This window comes from Zosterops lateralis (genome assembly GCF_965231275.1).
Source record: "Zosterops lateralis genome assembly, chromosome: 1".
NCBI lineage: Eukaryota > Metazoa > Chordata > Aves > Passeriformes > Zosteropidae > Zosterops > Zosterops lateralis.
The window spans coordinates 101,237,377-101,256,714 of NC_139762.1; the positions used below are offsets into that span (position 1 = coordinate 101,237,377).

A 19,338-nucleotide genomic window follows, 5' to 3' on the forward strand; every position below is an offset into this window, starting at 1 on the left:
TTATTATTTTAGAATAAACTGATACTGCTTTCAACTTCTTTTTGCTGTTAGTAGGTTGATATGCTAATAACTTTCCTTAAATCCATTTTGTACTTTTATTTAATCACTTGTGAAGTCAGCAGACAAAACTTTGCTTTAGGAGTGCTTTGGGCACTAAGAAAAGAGGTAAGAAAAATATTCCACCCTTGCTAATGACTTCAGTCTTCATATAACCCATCTCTGAAGCCAACTGCAGAAGCTTGCACTGCTGTTTAGGTTTATTTTGTAAAGCTGTTTTGTCTCTAGTTGGAGAACATACCTTAACACATAAATTACAGTGGTTTATGTGAGCATGTAGCTGTATATCCAGATGAGTTTGTTTATTTTGTGTTCATGTCTTGTTTCAGAGCAGGTTTTTGGAGTTCTTTTTGTTTGTAGTTCTTTTGACTGGGTGTCAGGAGGTTTTGTGTGGAGTTGTTGGCCAGCATTTGTACATTTCAGCAGAAGAAAACTGTTACTAGGTTATGAACGCCATGGGTTTCCCCACTCTGACTTGATCAAGGCTGTGTAGTGAAGCCCCATAAAAGACTCCTTGACTCTTCTACTCTTTTTCCTCTTTCCTTTGCTCTCATTATTCGGTCTAAATACTTGAGAAGCTGGAATTTAACAACATGCCTGTTTCAATTTAGTAACATTGCAATTTTAATTTTGCACAAGGTGCAAGTAGTATTAATTTTGCATGCTTGTCTCAAAGACTGTGGCAGACATAGAAGTGATAGATATCCAGAATTTAGTCTCTGAGTAGCTGACTTAATGCCTGTGTTTTGAATCTTACACTTCCTAAATTGTGACAAAAGGTAGGCTTGCTCTGGGGGGTGGTAATCCAGAAGATCAGAGCCCTGACTCTGCTCATGGCAGTGTAATCTAAAACTGTTGTTGCAAACTGATGGTATAAATATTCAGTCAAAAGTTTATCCTAATTTGTTTTCATAGAAATTTTATGAAATTACCTAATTTCAGAGATAAATTTGTCTCCAGTATATATGGCTTACAAATGTATGCCAAACAGCCCTGGTCCCAAATGGTCCATAGGGTCTTTCCCTGCCTGCCCTTCCCCTCTCTGCAAAGCTGGCCATTATGTTTTTGAGTCTTGTACTGTGAGTAGGCTTTGCTTTGACAGCAATGACTGAGCAAGCTAGGAGGGTTTTTTTCCTCTCTTTATTTCTTTTTAAATCCCTGTGATCTTTTTCTTGCACTTATTTTCTTCATTGGCTTGCTGTCACCTAAGTCCTGGACTCCTGCTTCCATGCTGTGCTCCTGTCTTTATTGCTGCATTCCCAGCCAAGGGATGGGAGTGGAAGATGCTGTGTTCTCTGTGGTGGGTAAGTGGAGGCCTGCCATACTGGAGAGCTTCCATGGGTACACATCTTCTGGCTTCTGTAGCAAACTGGCCAAGCATCCTGAAGGCATGACAAGATGAAGTGATGAGGTGTGGTTTGGGAATGAGACTGTGGTGTATGATGTTTTGCATGTGTCAGTAAGATTGAGTTGTTCAGATGACTTTCTCTCTGGCTGTACCTTGCCTCTCCATGCTTGACTGTGCATATTCAGCAGCCTTCTCTTGACATGGGGTTTTTTTTCGTTTGTTTGGGTTTTTTTTAATGTTATATAAATTTATGAGAAGAAAATTAATTCCTGTTGTGTGGAACCATAATGGCACAGAGTTTTTGAGGTTTCTTAAGGTCACAGTGAATTTTTATTATTTGAATCTGCAGAATACTGAGGGATGGTAATAAGGTGCTGTTCTTTGCTGTTCAGTCAGAAGAGGTTGATGATTTCTATTTTGATAGTTGGTTTCAGAGCCAGTCCCTGATGGCTGAGGCAGATGTGGAGATTTGGTGCTGAAGTTCAGCCAGCAATGATTCTTTCTGAGTCAGAAAATATGGTTTTGTTGGGGTTTTATTGGTGGGTTTTTTTGTTGTTGTTGTTATTCCTTTCTCCCACCTCACCCTCTGCTTTGCGCTGTATGTTCATCCCTAGCAACTACTATACCTTTGTACCCCTATTTCCTCCCCTCCACATGTATCCCACCTCCTGTTTGCTTTTTTTATTTTCATTTCTTTTCTGGGTTTGGCATTCCTCTACTTCACATGTCTCACTTCATCCTTCTGTGTTATGGGAGTTGCTTCTCCCCTCACCTGTTTGCATCATTATAGAAGTATTGGGAAAGAACTTCTCAGTTTTTATCTGAGGGGTACCTGAGTGTACCATGCCAATGGGAAGAGTCAAAGGAAAGGCATTCCCAGCTTGTGCAGCCCAGAGTATGGCATGTTCAGTGCATATCCCCATCTTCCAGATGTCTTGGATGCCTAACACGAAGGGATTACTATTTATATGCATTGGTCATGGTTATGTGGTTTTGGTTTGGTATTTTGTGTTGGGTTTTTTTTTGGAGGGGTGTGGTTGATATTGATTTGTTTGGGGTTTTCTGCAGTGCACCTCTGTAGAGCAGTTTCTGTTTCAAGCCTTAGAACTCCTAAGGCTTCAAGGCATGGACACGGATGAGATCTCTAGAAAAAACAAATTTTTAATGGTAATCAGTAGCCATCATAGAATATTTTTTCCCCCTAATCTCGTTCTCAAAAAAGGATGAGCTGCTTCACCTGAATCTCACTCTTTACCTTGAGGCTTTCCTTCCTAGCTTATTTCAATGAGAAATCTGAGTAACAGGTGGTTGAGCAGTCAGCAACTGAGATAAAGACAGCCTGTCTTCTCACAGACTGCTGTCTAGCAGAGCTACACAGGCTCTGCAAAATTAAGCACTGATATTGTGATCCCTGTTAAAAGAATCTTTCCAATCCGCTGGCCAGACATCTGGAACGTTCCGACTGGGAAATGGGAACCTGCACGTTCCTGTGAAGTGTGCCAGCTTTTTAAAAATTATCACAGGGTCTTTTTTCAGGTCATGTTTTTCCAGTTCTCTGAGGCTGCTGCCGCCTTCACTTCTCTTCAGAGGTTGCTTTTCTTTCCTCAGATGTTTTTATTTCTATATTTTTCTTTCCACAGACACTTTCTTCAACTGGCTTTATCTTATGTTCTGCATAGAAAAGGCTAAATCATGAAATGTCAGCTTTCCTTAATGTTATTTGGGGGAACAGAGGAAGCCTGACTTGCAGGCTACTGAGGCTAACTGTGGGTTAAGCCAGTTACAAGCTGCTTTGCCAAAAGGAGACCTAATGGGACAAACCAGCCCAATTGTGGGGTCAATTGATCCCATTCCCTTACAAGAATGATGTTTATAAGTTAGGTTACTGGCACTGCTTGCAATAGAAGTCTAAAATATGTTGTTAATGGAACAGGTGAGGAGTAAGTGGAGAAGAAACTCTGTTCTTACATTTCAGTTACTTCATCTCTCTACCCATTATTGCAGCCCATAGCTTTTGCCTCTGAGTAAGACGTGGGGGTAAGCAAGGCAAATCCTTTAGAAAAAAGAAAGAAAGAAAGAAAGAATAAATGAAACATCAGTGTTTTCTAGTGAAACATCAGGAGACATAGAAAACAACAATAAGGTTTATTGAAAGGACAGAAACTCCTGGGAACCAGGAAATTCAGTAAAACCAGATAAAATGTGGTTTAGAATTTACAGACTGTACCAGTTATTTTAGGATGCAGGTACTGTAGTCAAGACAAAATATTTTCTTATTTAAAAATCCATCTCACCTGAAGCAAAAGTTGAAGAAAAAGTTAATTAATGGTCTAAGATCCAGCGAACATTGACATTATCTGAGCAATGCAGTTACATGAGTTCTGTACTATGTGCAGAACTGACCTTTACACTCCAATTTTTACTGATGGTATTTGTGAAAGCTGGTTAGCCAGCAGATTCCCTTCTTGAAGCATTTCTCTCATTCGTGAAAGGGGAGCCTTATCCTTTACTTGAATTTGAAATTATCTTCTGGAAACCATTGCCTGTCTCATGTCAGTAGGAAATCTCTTTTTGAGAGATGAGGAGCAGCAGCAGCTTGGCTCTGCTTTTAGCTAAACCTTAAGATGTTTATAGACTTCAGGTCATTCACCTTTCAGTGAATGGCAGCACTGAAGTCAGGAATAAACACTGAAAGAAGAAAGAAGGCACTTGCCAGTCAATGAAATCCTTGGGAGTTTGGCTTCTCCTGTCCTTCATCCCCACATTTGAGATTGTAGAATTGACAAGAAGCTGAGGAAATGCACATTTTTGTGATATTTTTTCTAGAGCAGACAGAGGAAATCAAGATAGGTGTTGTCTCCATCCTGTTGGGCCCCTAAGCAAGAGTGGTCCAGGTGGTCCAGGGACAGTGGGGCATGGGTAGGGAATATGTCTTGGAAAATTCCCAATTACTGCTGTAGATACTTTGGTTACTAGAAGTAATCTTTGGAGCTCTGTGTGGGTTTTTCAGAAAATACATAAACAGTATTGAAGCCATATAGGTTTACCTAAATGAAAATAGTTTGGAGATAGTCCAGGCATTTCTTGCCCTAGCATAGCCACCTATTTTGCCTGGTTTTGGAGGTGATTTATTCAACATTTAAGTTTTGGGGAAATTTATTAACCTTGATAATTTTTGTTCTCATGGGTGTTAAAGTACATAAATTTATTGTCAGTGAAGTAATACTTGAAGAGTAAGGTTGTAGCAGTTTCTAATTAATCTTAAAAATTGTAAAATTCCTTAATTTTATCTATTTATATGTAATTGATAATATATTATATATATATTTAAACTATGTTTTTCACATTATATATATATTTAAAATATGTTTTATAGTGGAAGTCTTAATATCATGTTGGTTATATGTTTAAGTTTTTAACTGTATTTTTTCTGTTCCTTGTTGAGGAATACAATAATACACCAATAATATCTTCAGGTTATTTTATCAGAACCTGGACACAGTTAGAGGGTTAGCATTGCATATTGTAAAGAATTGTCTTTATTCCTGCTTATTAGACTCTACCAACAAACCAATGAACCCACAGCGTGTTTTCCAGTTTTTGCTAGATTTTGATAAGGCTTCTAATCTAAGATTTTGCTGAATTAACGATTTTGGTTTCTTTTAACAGTTGTATTTCATATCTGTTTCTTCCATCTACAAATGAGTCCAACTTTCTTTGTTTAGTTCTTGTTAACAACCATATTCAAAAGAGGTTTAATATGTAGTTTAATATGACAGTGTGGGATTAAAAACAAGCATATGGTTTGTCATGTAATTCACAGTGAACATTTAAGAAACCTTGGAAAAGACAAAATCTATGAGGAACAGATCTTCTGGATGGCTGGGTAAATTTAATAAGTGAGGAGATTATTCCTCCTTGCCCTCTTGGAAAGAAGTGGAGGAGGAGAGTGGCAGGGTAGATTAATCTGCACTGAATGCTGTGTCACTCGCAGCTGAGATTGCCTCCAATACCTGATCTCAGGTCAGGCCATATCCAAGGAACATTGCTTAACAAAGCTTTTTCTAATTGGCAGTAAACAGAGGGATGGAAAGCAGAGCAGCCTCAGAACTGCTGGATCTTTTCCAAAAGATTGGATAGCAGAGTATGAAGTGCTAATGCCTTCTTTAGATGAGTGAGAATATCAGAGAGTACAACCTTCTTATTTGTTTGGAGTATCCAAGGGGGCTGAAGTATCGGGCTTGGCATCTTTCTATATAGATCTTGCTTTAGAGTTGCTGTTAAAATGTAAGGATTTAATGTATAGAGGGAGAAACAACCTGTCAGAACTGAAATCCTTTGTGTATTACTAAACCAGTTCTCAATCTTTATTTGAATTACTTTGTCCCTCTTTCTCTTAGTCCCACCTCCCACAAATGGCCCAGTCTGTAAGTTAGTATTCATGGGCTCTTCTGCCCCAAAAAAACCTATTTGCACCATTAATATTTACTAAAATTGGTAAAGAACCAATCCGGCCATAGCAGCAGTCTCCTTATTCCTCTTGGGTTATGGAGTTTGTTTGTTTATTTTAGCTTTAGGGCCAGATTTCACTGGACTGTGGTTTGGTTGAGTACCATAGGAAAAGAGTGGGGTGTTAATCTAGGACTGAATTGGCCCCTAGTTTGGGATTTATCAACAGCTCACAATCTTAAGTTGGTACTTCTGTAGTTCCTCCGCCATCTTTCAGTTAATTAGTCACTGCCTAAAAGTTGATCTGTGGACTTGCTACGAGTTTTATTGCAGTTTAGTCTCTCATGAATTTCTCTTTCATGTACTGCAGCACAAGTGGAGGTGTTGTCTGCTGCACTCAGAGCATCCAGTTTGGATCCTCAAGAAGAGACGATGGCCAGTGTTGGCAAGGGAACAGATTCACAGACTGAACTAACCATCAATGATCAACAAAGTTTTAAACCTATACTGAGTGATATTGTGCCTTTAATTGGTGACACTGTTGAGGTAAGAAGAGAGATTTTATTTTTTTCCCCCATTAGGATTTCCAGGGCTCCAGTAACAAAGCTGTAATTTGCATTCCTGTGAGGATTGCAGCCGAATGCTTTCTACTTTGGGCTGGTTTGGCATTCCCTTTTGTTGGTGGGTACTGAAGTGCTAGCTACTAAAATAAAATGAGTTGCGTTGGGTGCCTTTGTTTTTGCCAGTTCTGTGCTTGTCCATGCAAAGTGTTGAAACTGTTTCTATTAAAATCTCTGTTGTGACTGTTGCATTTGAAGATGTTTTAATGCTACTGCATTTTATTAATGTGACATTGCCTTGCTTAAAACAGAACCCCTCCTGATAATGAGTGGATCTTCTCCAGTGTCCCTCCCTGAATCTTTAGAGTGAAATACTTTGTTCCCTTTGCTCCCTGTTGAATTGATTTATTTTGGTTTACTGGTCTGCATCAGAGAAGTTAAGGACCTGCAATTGAGATGTTGTGTGGACTGCTGAAAGAGAAAGTTATTCTAGGAGTCAGTAACATCTTGAAGTTTTTTACTTCTTACTTCTTCAGCCTCCCTCCTCGTTTCCTGCCTGACTGTAGTTCTGGCATTTGATAATCTTTTCTGTTCTTTGCTGTGTCAGGCCAAACCCACTACATTCACTGCATATAATGCCACAAGATCAGGTGCTATTAAATGTTGTTGTTGTTCAGAAAGCAATGGTTCCAGAATAGGCTCCATAAAACCAGAGCAAGTGATTTGTTGAATCATACTACTGAAATTGTGTTTTTCAGATGAAATTTTGACAAACATCTTTGAAATGTCTAGAAGTTCATTTCAGTTCAGTGCACACATTTTCATCCTTTTTAATTAGAGCAGTGTTTCTTGATGACATTTAATTAACTTTTTCTCTGTTGGTCTACCATAGACCTAAAACATATGAGGAGTTCGGGAATGTGACATTTACTTGGATGCTGCTGATTATACACAATCCTAATTTAACTCTACAAATGTGGTTTGTTTCAAAAACACCAGCCTGCCCCCAATTCCATTATGTCAGGCTCAATATGGTTTTTTTATTACAGGATCTCTTCTTTCTAATGCTAACCTAAAATGACAGTGTACATTTATCCTCCATTCTTAAGAATTTTGGGGGATGATGAGGCTGGTGTTTGTTCAGAGGGACCTGTCCTGCATTTTATGTTTTCGTATACAGAGTATAGTGCTGACAGAAAATTTAAGAACCAGTCGCATAGCTGGTCTATGTTGATTTTGCATGTTTCAGTTTTGCGCTTTACAAGGATGCTCTTAATCTGTCAGTTCGTTGTTTGTTACTGGCACTGAATCAAGTCCTCATTTTACAAGTGAGCGGATATTATAGAGGTGACCTAGAATTCTGGGAATCAAGCTGTGATCTGTTGAGCAAGTGGAATGTTGCCCCTGGCAGTGAAGAGACCTCTGATTTTCACAGGTGGTTGTTCGGGTTTTTTAGTTTAGTGGGGGTTTTGTTGTTGTGGTGATTTTTTTCTTCTTGTCTTTTCTTGGTTTTTTTAAGTCTCAGCATAGCAGTGTGTCAGTAGGGTATTGGACTTGAGAGAAATCAAACTGTCCAGCATTTTATATTTGAATGCAGCCTGCACAGTTCTGCATATATACCACTAAGCAAAACTACAGTTTGCTTGTCCTTTGGCAGCTGTATTGGCTCATGAAGGAGTTAATGCTGCATGTTAAAGAGAGATTCTCTATTCAGATGAAAATAAATGGTGTAATAGAGTGGACCAGTAAGATTTTTGGGATGTGCTGAAGCTTGTTTGTTGAGGATAGTTGTTTATTTTTTCTCAAGAGGCACTGTTTTTATTTTCTTTAGGTTCTGTGTTTTCTGTAAGGTTTGATAAGGGGGTGGGTATTGGAGTCTGTTTTTATTTGGAGGTAGAGGGAGAAGGGAAACTGGGCTAAAACCTTCCCACTCCTGTCTGGCACAAGTACCTCTCTCTAAGAATAGGATGGATGCCAGGAGGAGATGGACCCCTGACACTGGCCTCTTCTTTGTTTGGGCCAGCTGCCCTGTCAGGAAACACCAGCACCAGCTGTCCTGGTGTGCAACCCTTGACACAAAGCAGAGATCTTTGGAGCACAACCCCTGAGCTCTTGTTACACAGCCAAGGGAAGCTTAACCTTAGAGATCTGTAAGGCCATGACAAAGATTTTGCACTTAGTACACAAGAAGCTTTCAGGCTAAACCCTGCTGAATTTTCATGTCCTGTCTCTGCAATGCTCAGTTTGGTGTGTGCATGGAAGAAGTACAGATGGAACTTCATTTTCAGGGGTAGAGGTACTGCATAACCTAAATACTTGATGGCTGTCATTCTTTTCTGCTGAAGCTCTTCCTCTCTGGAATGCATATTTGACTTCAAAAGTGGCTGGGTAAAAACGTTCCCATCTGTGACACCCTCCATTATATTCAGTTTTTTGAATTGGTTCAATCCATAAAATACGATTTTTTTTGGCTTAAGCTTTTGGAACTGAGGTAATAGGGAATGTGAGATGTAGTCCTTTCATATTTACTGTAACAGAATTGATGACTAACCTCTGGTCCCATGCAAACTGGCAACTCATGGAAAGCACTGTGGCTAGGGTGTACTGGCTCCCTCATAATTCCTTGATTTGTAAGACATCAAAGCTGGTGACTGGCAATGCTGAAAGTAATCTCTTTTTTCAACAAAAGGCTAAAAAAGACTGAAGGAGGAATTGACTGTCAAACTAAAAATCCTGCAGAGATAGTTTTCAGAGCCTCCGGAGGTTTTATAGTTGGAGCTGTGTGCTTCTGGACACATTTAGTTACGGAGTTGCTTGCAAATCTGTTCTTTCCATGGCTCTTTCACACCTTCTTGCTGCTGCTTCCTAAGCCTGACAGGTGACATGGACTGCTGTGCCAGAGATATGCAATTGCCTCACAGGCTCTGCCTGTTCTTTATCACCTGTAATTATACCTCAGCAGCTAAAATTACAGCCCAGTGCTTAGATGAAAGCAGCTCAGGGAGAAGGAAAAGCTAACTGTCTGAAGTCAAACCAAGGAAGACAGATTGTATCCTGGAGGCTTTTTTTGAAGAAGTTTGTAGTTTACTGGAAAGTTTTTGTTGTCAAAATGATCTGAACAGCTGGTGGAAGTAGGCATGTTCTTGTTGCTTGTGTTGACCCTAGGAGCTCACCCTGCAGCATCTGTGAATAGATAGATACCTTGGCTCAAATCTAGCAAAAATTCCTTTGTCTTGTTCCACCACACAGCAGCCTGGTCTGCTTTTCAGATATTCATTGCATACTGCATGAAATTCATGGTTTGTTTTGCGACACCCATTTATTTGGGGAGCTGCGCTCGTAACGTCGGTGCTGCATCCCCCCAGCAACACAGTTCATTGCAGCCCATCACACCTCTGCCACTGTTCTCAAACAGAGTCCTTATCCTCAAGGCCCAGATGTGTAGCCAGGGTGCTAAAATGATTGCTGAAATTTATTTCAATAGGACTGCTCAGAGAGGTGATGACTCTTGTCAGCAGCTATGGCCAAGTAGGACTCATTTTTATAAGGTGAAGCTTATCCAGAGAAGATTATAGAATAATCACCTCCAGGAAGGGTGCAACAGTGTGAGTCTCATCAGGTTCTACTCTTCAGTGTGAGGGTAGCTTTGTTTTCACCTTTTTCTAGCACAAATCCAAAGCAACAAATCCAACAAAATGAGCTGCGGGTGTTTTCTCAGTTTCTATTTGGGGAGAAGCAATGGGACCTATATGTTAGTTATATTTTCCTTAATGCAGTCTCAAAGGTACTCCTCTCCTGTGATTTTCATTCCATAAGAACCAAAATGGAGCAGACTAAGAGGGACTTCAGTTTGAAATTGAAAACAGATTTATCTTGCAGACCTTTTGATTTTGGGCTGCAGCAAAATTGTATTTGATAGTAAAACATGTATTCCTTTAATCTAAGAAATAGACTCTGAGGCAAAGACAGCACTTCTTGATGTTGGTATTTCTTTTGTGTTTAATCTTAGAGTGTGTTTTGTGTGACCTTTTTATTTTCATTTTTTCACAGAGTATGGATTCTACGCTTCACTATATTCATAATGATTCAGATTTGAGTACCAACAGTAGTTTCAGCCCTGAAGAAGAAAGAAAATCCAAAGTACAGGTAAATTACAGTGACTTCTGGTTTTCTTATATGTAGCAGATAAGTGAAGTTTTTTATGGATATGGGGATTTCCTTTATCCCCTTTCCATTTGGTCATTTCTGACATTATATAGTTTATATTAAAGAAACTCTTAATTAAGTAGTTTTAAAAGAGTTCTTGTTTCCAAGTTAATGGCTTCATTTAGCAGTTGCTTCTGTTACATTTATGCATGAGAGATGACAGTATTTTTTTGACATGAGATAACAGTTGTCAAAGATCTTCAGGCTCTGTTTGATTTGGTTTAGTTTTCTATGGAAAGCATGCTGTAATGGGAATTAGGTTATTGAGGAAACATGATGGTTTTTTAATTGCATGTTTTGAGAGAAACCACCCCCACCTCTTGACAGCTTTTTGAAGAACGGTTTTGAAAGTGTTTCATTAAGCTGGAACTACCTCTAGTATTTTTTCCAAAAGGAATCAAATGTTGGTTGTTCCGTAGTCCGGTGTTACAGTGCCACTCTGCATCAGTGGGATTCCTTGAGTGGAAACCTCAGTCTCTCACTTGTTCTTGTTGGTGGAGCTATTCAGCAACTGTGTTAGGAAAATGCTCTTGTGCACCCCTTCATGGAGTCAGTCCCTGACGCAACTGAAGCAAAGGTAGTGAAGCCAGCACAGAGAGGTTTTCATAGAGCTTTGGTTCAGATGCTTTAATTCCTCAGTGGACAGAAGGATTGGTCTTCACCAAAGATCTCTTGGTCTCTGGGAAGCCTCTTCATCCCTATTGACTGTTCAGGGCGTTTGGAAGCAACATTGAACACACTCCCCTTCCCTGCCTCCCCAAGGTATTTTAATTTCTTCTTTCCACCTTCTCAAGACTTTGAGAGAAATAGGAAAGATTTTTTTTTGAGCGAGTCTCATCATTTGCTGTTCTGCCTGTCTTTATGGATGATATAAAATGGCCAATTTGCACAGCACAGGAGCCTGAATGTCTGCAGAAAGGTAGAATGTAGTCTTCACAATTCCTGGGCTCCCTAAGAAGGCTGGTCCACTTGCTCCTCTCTTATGTTGGTCTGTATATTTTCAAATAGTCCCTAATCATGTTATTGTCTCTTTGGAACCTTTTGGTGGAACTTACCAGATACAAAACCATTCTGCTCTTATTAAGACACTGTAATTAAATAATATTCTATAGTTGTGGGGAAAAAAGAGTGCCCTGGAATTACAGTGAGCCTTATGAGGAGTAAGTGAAAAGTGTGGATGCTCTGCCTTCCTCTTGCTGCAGGATGTTGTACCTCAAGCCTTGCTGGATCAGTATTTATCCATGACTGATCCGTCCCGCGCACAAACAGTGGACACGGAGATTGCCAAGCACTGCGCCTACAGCCTGCCCGGCGTGGCTCTGACCCTGGGCAGGCAGAACTGGCACTGCTTGAAGGACACCTACGAGACTCTGGCATCTGACATGCAGGTGAGCTCGAGCCGTGAACAGGCTGAAATTCCTGTGTGACAAAGACTAATCAGAACCTCTGTAGTGGTTTCTCTTGTTTACTGGATGTTGGGCTGCTGTGCTTTTTACACAGAGCTTTCCATTACCACTGTTATCCTATGAGGAATGAAGGTGCAGTGGTTTTTTTAGATGAACCAGGGGGTGTGTGGTGCTCAGGTAGTAAAGAAATGGGCTGATTAGAGAGTGGGAGATGGATCTCCAGTAGGAAAATTAGGAGAGGTTTCCTATTTCCTGCATGCTTGAGATCTTATGGCGGTGACTGGGAGTCTCCTGCGTTTGAGAATCTGGGCTGTGCTGCTGTGCGAGCAGACGTGTCCCTGCAGGCATGTCTGGAGCTCAGTGAGTCAGCCTCACACCAGGCCTTGGTGCCACATCCAGTTAGTCATACAGGAATAACATCCCTATCACCATGCAGCAGCACTGCTGCTTTAAAAACAAATCCTGGAAATAGCAGCATTTTCCTTGTTGTCAGGTGGTAAGGAGGTGGCTTTCTGCATTTTGCTGTTGGTTTACAGTTGTTTCCCAGACTCCTTTGTTTCCTTTTTTGGAGATGATATTTTTTATTTTTTTAAATATTCTCAGACTACTTCACCTCTCTTGAACTTGCTGCTTGCTCTGTCAGAGCAGCAGTTCTCAGTGATACATGGTGAGTAATTTTATACATGGCTATTGCTCATGTTTTCCGGGCTCCTTTACAGCCATTAAAAACAACCAGCTAATAAATTCAAAACATAAGTAAAAACAAATTACCCTGTGTTCAGAAGTGTCCAGAATTCGTCACCAGTCTAATCTGAATTAAGATTGGATCACCGAACCAGGGCAAAAGAACAGTGCCCATGCTAACTGGAAAGAGCTGGCTAAAGGATAGATGTTATTTTATTTTTAAAAGACTTACTTGAAATAATTACTCGAATTAAACAATGTGCCCTCAATTTAGGGTGTCTGAAAGCTCCACTGGTCCTTGGGCTGCTGGGTGTGAAAGAAACTTTACCTATTATGGAAGCTAAAATATCCCAGCTAAAATATTGTGGGATACATATCTTACTCATTTAATTTTAAAAACAGAACAAGAGAGTAGTAGCATGAAACTAATTTATGCTGAAGAATTTAAAGCAAAAAGTAATGTGTGCAAGACCAGTGATGTCAGAAGTACTGTTTTGCTTCCTGGCACCTGGAAAATTAAAATATTTTGATGACTTATATTTGAATAGTTCCTTGATAGTCAGGTGGAAGAAATGATACCTTGTCATTTGTCTTCTTTTCTGTTTTCCTTTTTTTTCCATTTTAAATTTCCAATGTAATTTTCAGTCATTACATGAGACACTAAAGATATTTGTAAGTAGTGGCATTTGCTAGGAGTCCAGCTTGGATACTGAGCCTCAGGTTCACCTTGAGCACTTTGGATCAATAACACTGATTTATTTATGTTGCAGTGGAAGGTTCGGCGGACACTGGCATTTTCTATACATGAACTTGCTGTCATCCTTGGAGACCAGCTTACAGCTGGAGATTTAGTTCCTGTCTTCAATGGCTTTTTGAAGGACCTAGATGAAGTGAGGATAGGTGTGCTTAAGCACTTGCATGACTTCCTGAAGGTATGTCTATGTTCAGCTCTGGTCAAGTGCAGTGACAGATTTTGCTTCATTTCATTGTATGCACCTGTTTTTTAGCACAACACCCATGTAACTCTGTGGGAATCTCTGCAGATATATGTTAAATACTGGAATATTTGTTGCAGGAGATCTGTGTTGTTACTTTTTTTTCTCTGAAGAGCTTTGTTCATTTTATTCAGGATATGAATAATTTTTGGTTGGCTGGTGTGGTGTTGGGTTTTTTTGGGGGTTTGAGGTTTTTTTGGGGGCTCTAATCTGCCTACACAACTTACTTGTCAGATTTCTGTAGAAGTTTCTCTGCAACTGTCTAATTTCTGGAGCTGAGAGACACAAATCCTAAAACTGTCTTTACTGCTTATGCCTCCTTTCTTTGAGTGAGAGACTCACATTTTCCTGTCAGTAGTGCCCCACGTGATTTTACAGCTTTAAGCATTACAGAGTTTAGCCCAGGAAAGCAACAGTGTTGCTAAGGATTTAAGTTTTTCAAATAAAAAAGAATGTTTAATTAGTTGTATTTAAAGCTCTCGTTCTATCTGCTGATTGTAGCCTGTAGTTCTTTATGAAAGTTTGTATTTACTGTTACAGCTTCTTCATGTTGATAAAAGACGAGAGTATCTTTATCAGCTTCAGGAATTCCTGGTGACTGATAACAGCAGGAACTGGCGTTTCCGTGCTGAGCTGGCTGAGTATGTGGTTTTCTGAATGATTATTTTTATTGTTGTGGTTATTTAAAAATGTGAAAATCATATAATAGCTATTTTGCAGTGACATTCTTAATTTCATTTTTGATTAGTAGATGGTTCTTCTCCTCCCCCACATGTCTCCCTTGCTTAAAAATTCACAGTAGTTGTATTGTCATTAATGTGAATAAGTGGCAGTTCAATATTTGCAAGTGACTCACAGCCAAGCTGATGGCACTGTAAAGTAGATTTTGCTTCCCAGTAACTTCATTATGGCCACATTGCATATTTGATAAGCATTGCCATATAAATGATGATACTCAGTTCAGCTGCATTTTTTCTTACTGGGATACCTTGGTGGTTCTTTCGTCTTGTAGGCAGCTGATTCTGCTTCTAGACCTGTACAGTGCCAGGGACATCTACGACTACCTGCGGCCCATTGCCTTCAGCCTCTGTGCAGACAAAGTCTCCTCTGTCCGCTGGATTTCCTACAAGCTGGTAAAGCAATCCAAGTGCATTTAGGATTCCAGAATTCTGAGCATTGGTGATAAGGAGTGATTTTTGTATTTACTTTTTTTTTTTCCTTCTCATTTCTTCAAGGTTAGTGAAATGGTGAAAAAGCTGTACATGGCTTCAACACCAACCTTCGTGATAGACCTCATGAATGAACTTGTTGCAAAGTTCTGTAGATGCCACAAATGGTCTGGTCGGCAGACTTTTGTGTTTATTTGCCAGGTGAAATGTCTTTTCATTTATCTTCTGGGGGTTGCAGGGACGTTGGTTTCTTTGTTGTCTGTCTGGTTTTGGTTTTTGAGGGGTGGTGGTGATCAGAATTAAGGGGACTGGAACTCTCCAGGTGTCTATTGACACTATGTTGGTGAATATTTGAGAACTTTGTTTCCAAGGGAATAGTTTCATGGCTGTTTTTTTCTCTGTTTCTTCATAGATGAGCTTGACTGCATCTTTAGCTCAGCATATGAGCAACAGGTCATCAAATCTGATATTGAATATAGAGCACAAGTGTAGCAAAATAATCTCTGAGTTGGGAAGCTGCTTTGTTGCTCAGCATGAAGGGAGATAATAAATTATCTTTAGAAATCAATCAGTAGGTGCTGCCTGTACCTCTTCAGCCAGGTTGTGCAGCTTGGTCAAAACTGATGCATTCTCATCAAAACAAACAGGAGTTGAAACCAGCTGGGATCCGAAGGAAATGGTCAAATTTGGGAGCTATAGCAGAGGTGCAGACTGGGAGCCACCATGGCTGCTGCCCAGGTGGACAATTCTTTGAAGTGTTTGGAGAAATGTGAGCCTTGAGCTTATTTAGAGAAACATGTTCTGATATAAGAGGTGTTTATTGAGATGAACCATTTTTGTCTTAATTTAGTGTCTAGTTTAAACAAAGACTAATTTAAACTGTGAGAAGGATTGCAAAGGTCCTCAACTTTTTTCTTCTGTTTTCAAGTGGTACAATGATTAAAAAAAACTAAATGAAAAAAGGGAGTTCCAAATTTCATACAGAATAAAGTGGGCTTTTAACTGAGCCTGAATTTCCTCAACTCTAGTTTGCTTGATTGTGTCTGTGTTTGTGCTAGAAAGTACTGTACAGTAGTTTAAAACTTTGTGGCTACTACCTACTGTATAGGTGCTACAAAGGCAGTAAGATCTGTTAGCTCTGATTATGTGTTGAGATTTCATCCTCCCTGGGCTGAAATTTAATGAAATTGGCTCTGTGTTCCTGCCAGACTATCATTGAAGATGACTGCCTGCCCATGGACCAGTTTGCTGTGCATCTGTTGCCACACTTACTACACTTGGCATCTGACAAGGTTCCAAATGTTCGAGTTCTGCTCGCAAAAACATTGAAGCAAACCCTTTTAGAGAAAGGTTAGTGGCGGAAGGAGTTGCAGTGGGCTGTGATTGCATGAGGGTTTTTTTGTCTCTTAGTTTTCCTAAATTCATCTTGGAAAGAAGAAGCCACATCAGATGTGGGCTGATGTTGCTTTTATCACCTCTGGTGTGAGATATTACCTTGGCTGACATAAAGCCATGACCCCTTTGTGGTATCTGACCTGCTGTTGTGTAATCCTGAGGAAATGAGTTCTTGCTCATATGCCAGCCTGTTCTTTTGGTGTCATTTTCCATGAGTGAGCTACTTTGTAGAGGTGTCATTGGAAAGCACAAGTGAGCAACTAGCAACTGTGAAGTTGTTGAACACTGTCCTTTATTTAGTTAAAAAAAAAAATCTATTGCTGTTCTGTGTAATAAGAGTAAGAAAGAAAAAATAATACAAATACAAACCACCATTTATTTTCTCACTGGCGGAGAAGAGATAGCTGTTATTTGGCCTTTATATTTTATTGTAGCAGTGGGAAGAAAGCTTCTTTGGATTTTCCTCAGGGAAATAAGACATGCAACTCTCAAATTGCAGACTATGCTTCAGAAAGTATCCCTGGTGCCAGAAGAGTCATCAGTGCTCAGAGTCCAAAGCACTGTAAAGGAAAGCAGAATTAGAAGTGTTAGGCTGTTTTGTAAAACAGCACAGTGTCCACACTTGGAATACTTCGTCTATTTCTGGTCACTTCCACTCTCAACACCATACACTGGCTTGAGGACTGCTGAGCACTGAGCTGTTGGGGGTTGCCTTGTGCATGTTCACTCTGAGGAAGCATATGGAGACAGTCGAGATGGATCAGCTGATAGGCAGTGATTTATCTTATGTTAACTGTGCCAAGGATGTCACTGTTCTTCCTGCTGTCATGTGGCGTTGGTATTTTTGTGTCCCTCACATGGATGATGCACCTCCATCCTGCATTGCCACTACATAAGCTTATGGCACAGGTAATCCCTGCCTCGAAAGTGTTCTGTGTATGATTAGGGAGGATGGATAGATTGGGAAAGGCAGATTTAAAAAATCAATTCAGGTGTTTTTAAACCTCAGGTCTCAACTAATCTTCCTGTGAGCCATTTGTAGTTACATTGCTTTTATGCACCTTCTGTTGTGTAGTTCATCAAAACTGTCAAATGTTGGAACTTCTTCCACTCCTGTTTCATGTTATCTTCACTCTATCATTTGATAATTATTTGGCAGGGCTGGTAGGGAAATAGAGTGGCATGGCCTTGGGTTGATGGTTTCTTTCCTCTGTCACAAATATAAGCACTCTTCATCTGGAGTTGCTTCCAGGCTTTTTCTTCCTCTTTGGCTATGGAGTTTGTCACCCTTTTATCCTGAAGGGCTGTAGACATCCTGTGCTTGAACAGCATCATTAGAGGAACTGTGCTCTGAAACATGGAATGATTTTTTTTTAAGGTGAATTCATAGGTATATTTGGAAGTATATCTGTGTGCCTGCTCAGATATTTCAGTTGGACTGTAAGTGTGTACTGTCCTCTGAAATTTTGTATCTCATGGGGTACCCTAAGGTTGGCATTGAAGTATCTGCTGTCCTTTCCTCCCATAAATGTTGTGCATTTTCTCTTACAGAGTATTTCCTGAATTCTGCCAACTCTCACCAAGAAGCTGTGGAACAAACAATTATGGCTCTCCAAATGGATGGTGACAGTGATGTCAAGTATTTTGCGAGCATCCACCCTGCCAGTACCAAAATTGCGGATGATGCCATGAGCACTGCTTCTTCAACTTACTAAGTTCTGAATGTTGCTATAATTAAAAAAAAAAATTAAACAAACTATCCTCAAAATGCTTCTAAAATGGTTGATTTAGAGCAACCTCTTTGGAAGGAGGGATTTCTTGCCAGATTTAACAGGTGGATGTTATCTAAATCTGATAACCAGGGATTTTAAGTCAAGGCAAAGTAAACATACCTGTGTCAGCTTGACTTTAGCAAAACACTGCTCAGAGGATTATTTTTGCCACCGAAGCCTTAAATCTTCTGTCTTCCTGAACAAATGAAACTTGAATTGGCAGATCATTTTCATTGTAGAAAGGATGTGATGATTTCCAGAGACCTGCATTGTTTCTCCTGAGGAGTTAACTTAGCAAGTATTTTCTGTAGCAGCTGATTGGGGCGGGATGGCCAGAGAGGTGAGTTTGTACAGGGACTGAGACCTCCAGTATTAACGCTAAACTTTTTATCAGTCAAGGACTCGATTTGTGTGCAGCTGGGCACACCCTTAAGTGGGAATAGCTTTGATGTTTGTAAATGGGAAAAAGTAGAAATTTGGATTTCTCTTAAGGGCTCAGTGCTAACACTAAACTAGAATCTGATTTTAATCCTTAAATGCAGCATATTGCTGTACGCATTAGCAGAAAACTTTGCTGAGTACCTGTGTTCTAATTATTTTCATGCTGGTCATGACCTAAAGGAAATTTATTAGCACATGTACTTTAAGTCAGGTATTTTTAACTTGATCATGATCAGCTCTGAAGGTGCAACTTTTTTCTTCATATACTGTACATATCTGTGAGCCTCCTTGGAGTGCTGCAGTCTTTAATCATGTTGTTTAAAAGCTGTTGTGATACAAGTTGTTCTCTACTTGTCCAAATAAAATTTATTAATAAGATTGAAAGAAATCTTGTGACCTTTTTAAGACATTAAAAAAACAAGTTTGAAATTTAAGTGGACTTTTTCTTTCAGTTTTCTACACTTTGGTGGCTATTTCAGGGACAAGGGGTTTGCTTAATGATCGTGAAGAATTCTGCATTTTGAGATGGAATATGCGACAGCACAGATGTACTTTGACCATGTTGTTGAGGTTTTGCTGGATTCTTCAAAGTGTCCTTTTTGTATGGGAACCTGTTGCCTCCAGCGTGAAATGGCATCTTGGCTGGAAGTAAGTCTGAACATCCATTTCAGTCAGATTTACAGAAAATTGTGAGTTCAAACTGCCCCTAACCTGCCTGCAGTCCATTAACTGCTCTCCTTTCCTCTCATTTAAAATTACTGATCCAGTATCTCCTTCTGTGTCGTCCAGGGACAACTTCCTTAAATCACTTTTCTTCCAGCTTGTGGCATCCAAAGCATGAGAAGCTTTTTTCTCA

The 19,338-nt window shown here is 39.8% G+C and overlaps 1 protein-coding gene across 4 annotated transcripts in view; it reads left to right on the forward strand.

Moving 5' to 3' along the window:
- Positions 1-18,874, forward strand: part of PPP4R1 (protein phosphatase 4 regulatory subunit 1) — a 63,820-nt gene extending 44,946 nt beyond the window's left edge. For all 4 annotated transcript variants that reach the window (XM_083881073.1, XM_083881074.1, XM_083881075.1 and 1 more), the window contains 9 exons: positions 6,225-6,400; positions 10,465-10,560; positions 11,823-12,008; positions 13,481-13,642; positions 14,246-14,346; positions 14,718-14,838; positions 14,941-15,075; positions 16,083-16,224; positions 17,821-18,874. In XM_083881073.1, the coding sequence (XP_083737199.1) occupies positions 6,225-6,400; positions 10,465-10,560; positions 11,823-12,008; positions 13,481-13,642; positions 14,246-14,346; positions 14,718-14,838; positions 14,941-15,075; positions 16,083-16,224; positions 17,821-17,984 (1,283 nt within the window). In that variant the 3' untranslated portion in view covers positions 17,985-18,874. The remainder of the gene's footprint in view (positions 1-6,224; positions 6,401-10,464; positions 10,561-11,822; positions 12,009-13,480; positions 13,643-14,245; positions 14,347-14,717; positions 14,839-14,940; positions 15,076-16,082; positions 16,225-17,820) is intronic.
- Positions 18,875-19,338: the final 464 nt, after the last annotated feature.